The sequence below is a fragment of the Hyperolius riggenbachi genome, chromosome 4, assembly GCF_040937935.1.
Source record: "Hyperolius riggenbachi isolate aHypRig1 chromosome 4, aHypRig1.pri, whole genome shotgun sequence".
Lineage (NCBI taxonomy): Eukaryota > Metazoa > Chordata > Amphibia > Anura > Hyperoliidae > Hyperolius > Hyperolius riggenbachi.
Window position 1 is genome coordinate 58,140,373 of NC_090649.1, and position 13,986 is coordinate 58,154,358.

At 46.2% G+C, this 13,986-nt stretch overlaps 1 protein-coding gene across 9 annotated transcripts in view; it reads right to left on the reverse strand.

The window, feature by feature from the left end:
- Positions 1-13,986, reverse strand: part of STMN4 (stathmin 4) — a 45,321-nt gene that overhangs the window by 8,648 nt on the left and 22,687 nt on the right. For 5 of the 9 annotated variants that reach the window (XR_011031309.1, XM_068280100.1, XM_068280095.1 and 2 more), the window contains exon 2: positions 5,464-5,532. Coding sequence is in view for 8 of the 9 variants with exons in the window: in XM_068280100.1 (XP_068136201.1) it covers positions 5,464-5,476 (13 nt within the window). In the remaining variant the exon portion in view is untranslated. Of the gene's footprint in view, positions 1-5,463; positions 5,533-8,053; positions 8,076-13,045; positions 13,158-13,986 lie in introns of those variants that run through there. The other 4 variants (XM_068280097.1, XM_068280099.1, XM_068280098.1 and 1 more) reach the window with 4 other exon arrangements.

Below are 13,986 nucleotides of genomic sequence, written 5' to 3' on the forward strand. Positions count from 1 at the left end.
AGCAGCACAGCGTCATAGTGCTGGCCAAAAAATTAAATGCACCCGGTGACCCGGGCAGTGTGAACGCAGAGTGCAGCAGCGGGAAGCGACTGAGTCAGGAGGAGGAGGACAATGCGGGCGGTCAGTTCAGCAGCAGCAGCACAGAAGGACCATGCCAACATACTGGTGGTAGTAGTAGCAGCACAGCGTCATAGTGCTGGCCAAAAAATTAAATGCACCCGGTGACCCGGGCAGTGATAACGCAGACAGAGTACATTGGTGGTACCGTGGTAGCGACTGAGTCAGGAGGAGGAGGAGGACAAAGCGGGCGTTCAGTTCAGCAGCAGCAGCAGCACAGAAGGACCATGGCAACATACTGGTGGGAACACTCCTCCAATCACAGCACCCTCTACAGCACGAATAGTTGTAATTGGACGAATAGAGTTGGCGTAGTTTACTACAACTTATCCAAAACCTAAAAGTTGGAGAGGGTGCTGCCCACCCAAATCCACGTTAGCAGAATTTCCCTATCAGGTTTCCTGCTGAGTCCCCTCAAGTAGACTACACCTGTGCTTTTGCTCTGTACTTATAAAGATGGTAAGCTAGCTGTGGTATGTGCCGATTACATCTTCCCCACTGCTTCTACAGGTACATACACACTTCTGATTTTTCCAAACAACCGGTCGTTTGGACGTCAAATCGGGCGTGTGTCAAAATCAGCCTTTTCAGGCAAACGACCGTTTGTACACATGCTCAACTTGACGTCCAAATGGCCGGTCCGAAACGACCGGTCGTTTGGAAAAATCAGACGTGTGTATGTACCTTTAAGTCTTGCTTTCTCTCTGTTTTGTTTGTTTGCACTACTTATCATTCCTATGCGCCTACATGTAATTAAGGCACTGGGAAATTTGGGTGCAGGGCAAAGCTTAAAAATGGCTCACCTTGCTCCTGCAAACGTCCCGGCAGCGTTAATTACTATTCACTGTCCAGGCTGCCATGGACTCAGGGGTAAGATGTAATTCGGCTACCAGCTATTGCTGCCGGCTGAATGATGCTGTTTTTATAGTAATTTGACGGCGCCCAAATTACTGTCTGAGCGCCGCTATAGCTACTGTATATAGCAAATGGTGCACCCAAAGTTTCGGCACCATTTTTGCCTGTCTCGTTCTGCGCAACTCTTATCAGCACCCTGACCCTTATGCAATTCACTTTTTCTCATCAGATTTCCTTTAGGTCATATTTTCACAATAGTCAATAAAACACCTTTTAAGCCACTTACTAAGTACTTACAATAATTTTGATGGTACTTTTAGGCTACTTTCCCACCAAGACGTTGCGTTTTAGGGGACGTTATGGTCGCATAACGTGCCCCTAACGCAATACATGGTGGTGTTGAAGTTGGACATCAGATTGAGCTGCATTATGCAGCTCTCAAAGCAGCCGCTCCAGGTTAGTGATAGGAAGTCCGGATCTTTTTAAGGATTCGGATCATTTGAATCGGATCATTGAAAAGATCCGGATCTTTGAACCAAATCATTTGAATCATTTTACTAGGGAAGCAGACTGGGTGAAATGACTAGCAGGACAGGACTTCCCCTGCACTGTACATTCTGTATGTTCCTGTTTCTTCCAGACAGACATCCACTGTGAACCGAATCTTTCATTGTGATGATCCAGATGATTCGACTCACAAAAAGATCCGGATCAAATGAACGATTCGTTCATGATTCAGACAACAATACAGTCCTACCAGGAGCCTCTGCAGTGCAGTGAATATTAATTAGCCATGTAAACGAAAATAGAAATGAGAATTGGCTCTTGGGTGCATGAAAAGGACAGAAACTTTATTCATATATCAAACAATGTCAACCAGCATGAAAAATGTATATATACAATACAAATATCCCATAAAAATTCAAAACACCCCCATAAAAATTACTCCTCACAAACCCCGTAACATCTCAGGGGCTGCAGTCCCCCGTAAATGATATGTACATATTTTGTAATAACCTGCACCATGGAGATTTGGTAATAGTGCCACTCATGTAAATGAAACGGCCAGAGATTCAGCCCCGGCCTGTAATGAGCAATTCATAGCCAGCATCTACAAGCACAGCTCATGGATGATATTCCTGAAGCATGTAAAGGACACAAGGGAGCAAGTTGAGCAGCAGCATCCAGAAAAGCACATGTAAGCACAAGACCACACACTGAAGCTTGAAGCAGATGAACAGCATCTAAGCAAAGAAATGGCAAACAGTAAACATAGCCAATGATGTAGCCTAGTAATAGGCAGTAATCCCTGTAGGCAGACAGTCCTCCAGTTGCAACCTATGCATAGGTGAAGCAAAGCTGAGAAATCTCACAGGTGAAAGCAAGGCATGTGTGGCAGATGCAGTTAACAGTCCCCCAATCGCAGGGCATGTGCAGCCAGGCAAACGTGTGTGTGCTTAGAATGGTGTCCACCTCATAGTTACCATACTTCAGAAGCAAAGTTCATGTGGCAATCCAGGTACATGTTGAGCTTCCCTTGTGCTGACAATCGGCTGGCTTGAGTGGCCTGTATATGCAAAGTCCATGGGACCAAAGAGGTGCAGGCTGGAGGGGATGTGGGAGTAAAAAAAACGCTGTCAGGAGAAGCCTGACATGTTTCGCCGCATCTAGCGGCCTTTTCAAAGGCAGACAGCGTGGAATCTACATGGACGCCATAATGGCGTCCATAAATGCTGAATGCGGCTGCGCGGCCCGCCCCCCGACCCACCCCCAGTCACAGACATCATCCTCACACGCCCACCAACCTTGTGGGCGTGTATATGGCCAGCAGATGGAGCGCAGTGCGTTCCAACACATGCGTCTCACACAGCGGCGCCCGACGGCGCCGGGTGGATGACGTCACAAGAGGCCGCCAGATGGAAGGATGGAGGGACAGGACAGTGAGCCGAGGCGGACAGCGCAGCAGCACACAGAGCACCTTCTATATAAATAAACAGCAATGTGTGAATATTAAATTGAAACTAGTAGTGAAAAACAAAAAACAAAATTAATAATACTATCACAAAATTTCTGAAAAAATATTAATAACGTCATGGACCTGGACATATAGATGTACTTAAATGTACCATAGTCCATAACATATACGAGTATCAATTAATGAGAGGGAGATGGAGAGAGACCCATCCCCGCAACAGTAGTAAAGCGGTACTAACATGGGTGTATACATATCACTCATGTGTATATATAAATGGCCTCCTACAATAATTTGCTACATATAGGACGAGAGAAGCATTCAGCAGGGGGGGATAGGGGGCCTGGAAATGTATATATAGGACCTCCTGAAGCCTGAATTGATCAATTGCTCTGCCCCCCTAGCCCCTCTCTCTCGTGCACATTCCTCCCCAACCTGCTGAACGATCTCATCCCACTGTAGCATGGCCAACAAATGCAGAGACGGGTTATAGAAATTCTCTCTCCACCTCTCAAAAGAATTCCCCTTGATCACTTGCCCAGGGGCTAAAACCCCACCTAACTAGTATATAACAAATGCCTCAATTGTAGGGCAGTGTCAAATGGGGATATGATAGATCTAAAAATGAAATGGTGATACCATGGACATAAAAGATATAATAAATGTCCTCGTCATGCACATGCCAACAAAATACATGTAAACGAAAATAGAAATGAGAATTGGCTCTTGGGTGCATGAAAAGGACAGAAACTTTATTCATATATCAAACAATGTCAACCAGCATGAAAAATGTATATATACAATACAAATATCCCATAAAAATTCAAACCACCCCCATAAAAATTACTCCTCACAAACCCCGTAACATCTCAGGGGCTGCAGTCCCCCGTAAATGATATGTACATATTTTGTAATAACCTGCACCATGGAGATTTGGTAATAGTGCCACTCATGTAAATGAAACGGCCAGAGATTCAGCCCCGGCCTGTAATGAGCAATTCATAGCCAGCATCTACAAGCACAGCTCATGGATGATATTCCTGAAGCATGTAAAGGACACAAGGGAGCAAGTTGAGCAGCAGCATCCAGAAAAGCACATGTAAGCACAAGACCACACACTGAAGCTTGAAGCAGATGAACAGCATCTAAGCAAAGAAATGGCAAACAGTAAACATAGCCAATGATGTAGCCTAGTAATAGGCAGTAATCCCTGTAGGCAGACAGTCCTCCAGTTGCAACCTATGCATAGGTGAAGCAAAGCTGAGAAATCTCACAGGTGAAAGCAAGGCATGTGTGGCAGATGCAGTTAACAGTCCCCCAATCGCAGGGCATGTGCAGCCAGGCAAACGTGTGTGTGCTTAGAATGGTGTCCACCTCATAGTTACCATACTTCAGAAGCAAAGTTCATGTGGCAATCCAGGTACATGTTGAGCTTCCCTTGTGCTGACAATCGGCTGGCTTGAGTGGCCTGTATATGCAAAGTCCATGGGACCAAAGAGGTGCAGGCTGGAGGGGATGTGGGAGTAAAAAAAACGCTGTCAGGAGAAGCCTGACATGTTTCGCCGCATCTAGCGGCCTTTTCAAAGGCAGACAGCGTGGAATCTACATGGACGCCATAATGGCGTCCATAAATGCTGAATGCGGCTGCGCGGCCCGCCCCCCGACCCACCCCCAGTCACAGACATCATCCTCACACGCCCACCAACCTTGTGGGCGTGTATATGGCCAGCAGATGGAGCGCAGTGCGTTCCAACACATGCGTCTCACACAGCGGCGCCCGACGGCGCCGGGTGGATGACGTCACAAGAGGCCGCCAGATGGAAGGATGGAGGGACAGGACAGTGAGCCGAGGCGGACAGCGCAGCAGCACACAGAGCACCTTCTATATAAATAAACAGCAATGTGTGAATATGGCTGGGAACGCGAAGAATCACTCACGTCCCCAGCCTGTCAGCTCCTGTCACCGAAACAGGAAGTGGCTGCCGGCGGGGCCAGGACGATCGGAGGGAGACGGCGAGGGCACCGGACAGCTGCAGGGGGCTATTGGAAGCCCCAGGTGAGTAAAACTAATTTTTTTTGTTTGACTTAAGTGTCCCTTTAAGCACCCATTTAAGTCTAGTTATGCTAACACTTTAAAGTGGACCGGAACTCTTGCACAGGACAGAAGGAAAACAGAGAAATGCACTCTGTACGTAGTTAGAGAATTTAGCCTGTCTAATCCCCCCTCCTCTGTGTCTAATCACAAGTTGTAATTTGATCTCTCCCCTGTGTCACCTCACTGGCACGACAAATAAGCTCATTTCAAAGTACAGCATGTTAACAATATGTCTGCTTCCATGAAAGCAGGAAGTAGACACACTGCAGATTTATTGTAGGATTTTTATGAGCTGTAACAAAGAAATGTTTTTCTTGAAAGGTTATTATGCTGTTATCTTTAAGAACAGAGGGGAAGTTCTGATTTCAGGTCCGCTTTGCTCCTTTGTAAATCTCAACTCAAGAATGGACTTGAGAAAACTCACCTGCTAGTGTCATGTTGCTGAGGTTGCTGATTGGTGTTCTGCAGGATTCACAGAATGAGGTATTATCTCCTGGAGAGAGACAGGGAAAGAGAAGACAGAGGACATTGTTTAATGACAGCCATCTGGGTTATGTGTGAAGACAAGGCTAAGAGAACTTAACCCAGTGGAGCCCTCAGGATCATACAGAGGTAAAGCGTGACTTTAGTGCAGTTAATAAAACTACTCGTATCCTTTAAAGAGAGACTGAAGCCTTTCAAAATACCTGTTTTATGCTGCAGGCCTCTTTATCATTATAACCCAAGCTGATTGGCCATGGGGATGCGGCAGAACAAGGTCTTTATCCCCATGAAATCCCCCGGGGCAAAATTCCACAACTTTCACGGTTGTGGATTTTGCTGCCCGGGGAGGCAGAGCTTTGCGTAGTAGCTCTGCCTCCAGTACAGTCAATCTGTGCCGATCCCCGGCTCTCCCCGCCCCTCTCAGTGAAAGAAGACTGAGAGGGGCGGGGAGAGGTGGAGATCGGCAGAGATTGATGCGAGCAGAGGCAGAGCTACTGTGCAAAGCTCTGCCTCTAGCCGGAAGGAGCACCACATCTTGCCTCGGGGATTTAAGGGGGATAAAGACCTTGTTCTGCCACGTCCCCATGGCCAATCAGCTTGGGTTATAATGATGAAGAGGCCTGCAGCATAAAAACAAGTATATTGAAAGGCTTCAGACTCTGTTTAAGTGGTGGTACTACAGTATAGCAATGGCGTAACTACAAATCAAAACCTCCCACTGCAAAACATTGATGGGGTTCCCCTATGGGCACAATCCCTTACTCCTTCCCCTTTTGGTGACTCCCCCCACCAGGGGCGTAACTAGAGGGGAGCAGGAGGGCCCAGAGCTGTGGGGGGTTGCAACTACTGACCTTCCCTTCCACAAATACAGGGGACTATACTTCAAATCAGGTGTTTTTGTGGCCTCTCTTGTTAAAGGTTTGAAGGTAGGATGATGGCCACACTTGTTTTATAACCCTTGTGAGATGGGCCCCAAGACCATGAAGGGCAACGAGGGACGCAAGGGAAGGGGAATAACATTGGGGGGGCCCGATCAAAGTTTTGCAGGAGAGCGCTATGAATTATAGCTATGCCACCTTTTGGCAGGTGACAGGTGGGTGTCAGTCAGGGTTAGGCATCAGAATACAGGATTAGCGTCGGGGCAGGGTATGGGAAAGTTACATTTATTGGCTAGGGCAACAGCGTTAGGGTCAAGTATTTGAAATGGGTTTACATTATAGAGAAGAGTTTAGGGTTAGGTATCAGGAGGAGGGGGTCGCTAGGGTCAGATATCAGAAAGGAAATACTTTTAGGCCTTGTTCACATTGCGTTTCGCTCATGTGGCCGTTCGCATTGGCTGTTTTTGGAGGAGTTTTTTTTCCCTCTCGGCACTTAGTTGGGCGATTTGTTTTTGTGCAAAGCGCATGTTGACATGCTTTTTTCCGAGCGTTTTTTTAATTCACTCCCAGATGCAAGTCAGGAAGTGAACTCTTTGACCTGGAAAATAATAAATACATTGTATTTATTCTTAAAAATGCAAAGGGCAATCGCTGCACAAAGCGATTTTGTGAGCGTTTTGCATTTCTCCTATACCTTCCATTGATGCGGAATCGCCTCAAAAATGGTCCATGCACTGCTTTGCTGCCTGCACAGCGCACGACCCGCGCTGATATGAACCTTCTCATGGACATTCATTGCACAAGCATTCGGGGGGCGTTTTTAAAAAGCGCACATGGGAGAAAAAATTGAGAAAACGCCTCTAGGGTGAACAAGCCCTGGGGGTGGGGGTTAAGGTTAGGCTTGTAAAATGACTTAATGACAACAGTAAAGGTTAAGGATAGGCATCAGGAGAGGGGATTTTGTTATGAGCATCTGTAACAGGTACCCGAATTACAGGTGAGAGATCCCAAACCATTACTGCAAAAAAATATTAAAAAGCACCCACTTCCTGATCACATGGGACTGCATAGATGCCTTTGTTACTCAAAGCTCTGCCCCTTCCTGTCCTCCACCAACCTTGGTGCCGTTTACAGAGCTCCATCTGGTCTGTAGACACCATGAAGAGCAGAGTACCGCCACAAGTCACTAAAGCCACAAGAGTTAAAGAGGAACTCTATCTAGCAACGTACGGCAGCCCTGATTAGATGTATGTAATGCTGATAGTACTTGCTTTCCAGTCCAGCTATCATTAGCAATGTTCCTGTGAAGTCTTGCTGTTCCCTCCAGCAGGCGGCTGTTCTACGCACTGATGTCCCATTGTGTGCCGCACGTGGATCTCACAGATATGACTGCCATGTGACTGCCTGTCCTATGTGCTCCATAGCAGTCCCATCTAATGAGAGCCACGTACAGCGCACAAGAGAACGAGAGCACCCCCTGCAGCCGCAGCCTGACGGAACACCGAGGGGCCTAATTATAAAGATGTTTGAAAGAAAAAAAAATGATTTTTTCCCCTCCAGTTTTTTAAGTTACATTGCCAGTCTTATTATAAGACTTTAGTCCGATACCTCCAGCATGCATATGTAATAAAAGGGCGGCGGGCGTAAATTTACCGATATTAAAGTTTACAGAAGGATCGTAAAATATCGGTATTCAATACTGATATTTTACTATAACTGAACCTAACCCTAGTCTCACGCAGAGCCCTTCCCCCTGACACGTGAGCCTAACCTCCCCTGCACAAAAAACACCCCTCCTGACGCCTAACCATAACCTTCACACACACAAACACCACTCCTGACACCTAACCATAACTCCTCCCCCCCACACACACCCCTCCTGATGTCTAAACATAATCGTACCCCCCCCCCCCCCCCTCCAGCACAAACACCCTTCCTGACGCCTAACCCTAACTGTCCTCACACACAAACACCCTCCCTGATGCCTAACTATAACTGTGGCTGTAAGGGTTTCATTGAACACAGCACTGCATTTATCCCAGTGGGTGGAAGAGCTCAGAGAAGCTCTTTTGCATATACAATAACTGATTTTTTTTAACACTTCATGTACTGGAAAACAATATCAGACTCTTTTATTTGCTACAAATGTTCTATATCTTAGCTGAACTACACATACAATTCATAAATTTATTTTCGCTTCAGATTTGTTTTAAGAAGGCAGTCCTGCACTTTATTTCTAGCAGGGCAGCATTTATTTTTTGAGCCTATTAGGGATGAGATTTGGCAGTGATTGTGTGCAGTGTCAGTGTGAATGGAGTGATTGATCTGCAGTAAGCGGATGAGGCAGGCTTCTGTCTGTCTGTTGTTTGTAGCCTTGGTCTGAGTCTCTGAGATGCTGCTGTGGTTTGTTCTCCTTCTCAGGCAGGGGTTTTATTATAAATGGTGATCAGTGTATTAGGCTGTGCCAGGCTCTCTTGTTGTTCTCCAAAAACAAAGGCAGAGGGTGAGTCAGGAGGGAGCTGAAGCGTCGATAACGAGGGCAGGTCTGTTCCCGGCTCTGTCTGACAGACGCATTGTGTCTGGATACTGGAGGCTTGCAGGCTTCTCCGCAGATACTGAGCCAGCATGAAATGCAGCATTGTGACAGCCACCAGACAGCACCATTGTGCTTGTCAGATAGCTATGTCCCAGCAAGCATCATACACAGACAGTCAACTCTGCTGAGATTTGACAGATCACAGGGATCCGGCCAACCACAGATCAGATTTAGTTTTTTTAAAGTGCAGCATTGCTTTCTTAAAGAGAACCCAACAGGGCCGTAACTAGAGGGGAGCAGCCCCCTCGGTTAAGGAGGGGGGGCAGCTACTAACCTTCCCTTCCTCCAATACAGGAGACTATACTTCAGATCAGGTGTTTTTGTGGCCTCTCTTGCTATGGGTGTAAAGATCATCATGATGACCACACTTGTTTTATGACACTTGTGAGATGAGCCCCAAGGCCATGAAGGGCACCAATGGGAGGCAAGGAGGGGGGTGGGGGTGTAAACATTAGGGGGGGGGTAATTTCACCACTTCCATGTAGTATGAGAGCTTACCTGCACAATATGTTGGCCCGTATGCTGCTTGGCAGTGGTAAAATTGGTCAATCAACATTGCATGTATGTGTGCACCCTAAAGCCTGGCACACACGTTCAATAATGATTGGCCAATCACTGACCGATTTTACTAACTCCATGTAGTGTGAGGATTTACATACACAATCTGCTAATAGTATTTAATATCTAATACTATTCAATACTACATAGAAGTAGTAAAATTGGTCAGTGATTGGCCAATCAAAATTGCAACTGTATGCACCCTAAAGCCCGACACACTTTTTTAATTAAGATTGCCCAATCAGTGACCAATTTTACCCCCTCCGTGTAGTATGAGGGTCAACAGATATTGAATACTATGAGCAGAGTATGTAGGTAAACCCTCATACTACAAGGAGGTGGTAAAATTGGTCATCGATTGGCCAATAATAATTGAAAGTGTGTACCAAGCTTAAAGGCCCAGTATTTAACCCTGGTACCTGATTTTATCTAGTTACCCTGTGGACCTGTCATTCAGTAGCGGTGTAGGGACGTTAATCAGTCAGAACTGATGCAAATGTGTGCAACTTGTAAATATGGGGAATGCAGCAGGGGTAGGACTACTGTCCACATCCACCAATCAGGTTAGTCCATTGTGACCTCTGGAACAGGATATCTGAATCTGATTGGTGGCTGTCTAGGGATGCTCATTCGGATTTTGTGGAATTGAATTTTCCGATCGAAAATCCGAATTTCCCATCGGAACTCGGAAATCGGATTTCTGCGGAAATACCTCATTACTGCAATTCAGAAATTTTAGCCCAGTCACAGAACTCGGAAGCATTGGACCAATCAGAGGATTCAGAGTCAACTGTATTTGGCCAATCAGAGAATGCAAAAAATTACCCCCCAAAAAAGCACCACTCGGAAATCCGAACTCGTAAATCGGAAACTGATCGGAAATCCGTGGAATCAGTAATAGGCATTGGCGGAAATGAGAATTTCTGCAGAATCGGAAATGGACATTTCCGACCATCCCTAGCTGTTGCCGGCTCAGGGCTGAGTTGCCAGAGTGGCAATATCTAAAACCAAAATATTGAATCTTACTGGGAACATCAGCATCATCTGATGACATTTTTTCTTTTATCTCTCAGGGAAGGAATTAATTGGCAATGTGCAATTAGCAGTATATTGCCTCTTGTACAGTCTTTGTAGGTTGAGGATGAATGGATTCACTCAGGTATGGAGAGCGGAAGAGCTCATTAACTGCAGACTTCTATAGCTGAGCAAGCACCAATTAAATACCGTTACAATGCAGTACATGCTACTGAATCATAGAATGAACATGTGCTTTTGTGTTCAGCAGTTAGGTCACATGGTTCAACTTCAAACCACCACATCCGGCATCTGGTGGGCCGTCAGACATGCATCGAGACTGGGGTCAACTGGATGGGTGACTTGAACCGTTGTGCAAATGCTATGTCCATGATGACTCAGTGACATAACTACAGTCCACGGGGTACCAATTTATGGGGGTACCCCCCACTGTTCATGCCCTTCCCTTGCCTCCTCTTGGTGCCCTTTAATGCCTTGGGGACCATCTCACAAGAGTAATAAAACAAGTGTGGTGTGATCTTCACACCCATAACAAGTGTAGCCACAAAACCACCTGATTTGAAGTATAGTCCCCTGTATCGCAGGAAGGGAAGGTTAGTAGATGGCTCCTCCCACAACTCTGGGCCCCCCTGGGATTGCAGGAACTGCTCACCTCTAGTTACACCCCTGCGTGTTGTACACAGGCTATGACCAGCCACTCATTGAGTGTGGGCAAAAACTGGGAGAGCCAGTAGAGAGGTAATGAAACTGCCACGTGTAACATTATCACACGTCATCGATGCTGTCCCTTCCTCTGCCTTCACATGCCCATGGAAGAGAGGGGCTGCTGCAGATATAAGAGCAGGGCTGCTGTACATGGAACAAGGGGACCTACACATTGAGGAAGAGGACCTACACATGTACAAAGGGGTCCTACACATGGAAGGAGGGCACCTACATACGGAAGTATGAGGCCTACACATTGAAAGAGAGGACCTACACATGGAAGGAGGGAACCTACACATGGAAGGAGATAACAACCTACACATGGAAGGAGGGAACAACCTACACATGGAAGGAGGGAACAACCTAAAAATGGAAGGTGGAAACTTACAGAAGGAAGGAGGGGGCCTACACATTGAAAGAGAGGACCTACACATGGAAGGAGGGGGCCTACACATGGAAGGAGGGAACCCACACATGGAAGGAGGGAACCTACACATGGAAGGAGGGAACAACCTAAAAATGGAAGGTGGAATCTTACACATGGAAGGAGGGGGCCTACACAAGGAAGGAGGGGGCCTACACATTGAAAGAGAGGACCTACACATGGAAGAAGGGGGCCTACACATGGTAGGAGGGAATCCACACATGGAAGGAGCGAACCTACACATGGATGGAGGGAACAACCTAAACATGGAAGGTGGGAACTTACGCATGGAAGGAGTGGGCCTACACATGGAAGGAGGGAACTTACACATGAAAGGAGGGGGCCTAAACATGTAAGGATTGAACTTACACATGGACAGAGGGCACCTGACCATCCTTGTGGGTAAGGACATCCAGCCACACCCCTAGCCTATGTCATACATTGACCTCTGCCTCAATTCAGAGGTCATAATATAATCAGACGGATTTCAAAATGGATTCTCAGGCAGATCCTAGTGGTAAGACTTCCAATACCCCAGTTCTGGGGAGGGGGTGACTGGTCTGCATGTGCGGATGCAGAAAATGCCACTCTACGTAAGTTTAATTTTGTATATGACAGGTTCAGTCACTTGAAAACAAGTTGTTACTTTAATCCGGAGGAGGTAAATACAGGTTGCACAGCTTACACCTTTCTAAAGGAAACATACTATGGAAGGCTGGGAGTGATATGGATGCTGCTAAGATGGAGCGACCAATCAGGATTTATAGTGGAAAATCTAGCTATTTCGCTGAGTGGTCCGCTAGTTTTATCAATGGGAATCCTTGGCGGAAAATTCAAAAATGCCAGGTGCGGAGTTCCCATCACTTTGCAGCGGGAATGTGGACAGAATAGATGATGGGGAGGGGGGGGGGGGGACGTTTAATGAGGGGGTGAGGGCTCTTCAATAAGGCAAGGACAGTAATGAAGGCACTGAAAAACAGATACGGATATACACAGCAGAGCTATAGAAGATCTTGTTCTATTTTGTGCTTGTATATTTTTCAATACATCGTCTGTTTTTTTTTTCTGCATTTAACTTTTTCTGCATTAACAAGAAGTCTGGAACCGACCCCTTTGTTTATTCACCAAAGAAGGTCTTTGTCTGGTCATCCCATTATTACATTATGAGATAACCAGTCAGCACGTATGCCCACCCCCTCCACCTTCCCCCCAAATATTCAAAGTGAGGATCAGTATGACAAACAATATCATTTTTTTTTATAAAGGGCATAAATATGTCAACACAAAAAAGTGCCTAAAAATATGTAAATGCCAACATTAAACTCACTTTAGCCTTTGTTTTCAAACGATTCTTACATTTAATAACCATATACCTGCTTCACAAATCAAAAGAAGGAACTGTAGCCATGTGACTTCCTGATGATTGTAATAGCGGCCAGTAATTCCTGTTAGAAACTGAACTGATGTCAGGAAAGATGACTCACTTCCTGTCCCTCCCCCTCAGTGTCCAGTTACAGTTGACAGATTAGGGTGAAATGGGATTCCAGGCAAGTAACAACTTTGGGCCTGCCCTTCATGGCCACTTGGCTTATTTGGTAAGATTTCGTGGGGCTAGCATCAATCAGGGCCCTAGTCTCTTTCCAGGCCCTAGGCACTTGCCTAAGTTGCCTTGTGGATGACCTGGTTCTGGGTATGCAGATCAGGATAGCTGTGACAACTCCACTGCATACTTGTTTCAGGTGTTTGATTTAGGAAGCCATATAACCAGTGGATCAGCATGAGAGTTGGGAAGCTGGCGTATTTAGAAGGAGGGCAGGAATGGCAGCCTCCCTCTTTCTCCCTGAGAGGAGTAACATAATTTCCCTGAAGTGTTTAATTCATATTCAGTTGCAATTCTTAATTGGAGAGCGCTTGTCAATAAGCAAATCACCTGTGTGGGAAACCTCTAGCAGAGGCAGTCACACACGTCCTTGCAGATCACATGCTAAGGTGCATACACACATACAATTGTGATCAGCCAATCAGTGACCGATTGTACCACCTCCATGTAGTGTAAGGGTTAACAGACTTTGAATGCTATGGACACATGTGTAGGTAAGCCACTACATGGAAGTAGTAAAATTGTCCAATCACTGGCCAATCAAAATTGGATGCCTGTAACAGACTGTTGTTTCAGGGAATGAATCCTGGTTAACACCTTCAATTACGATTGGCCAATCACTGACCATGTTACCACTTCCATGTAGTATGAGGGTTTACCTGCACAAT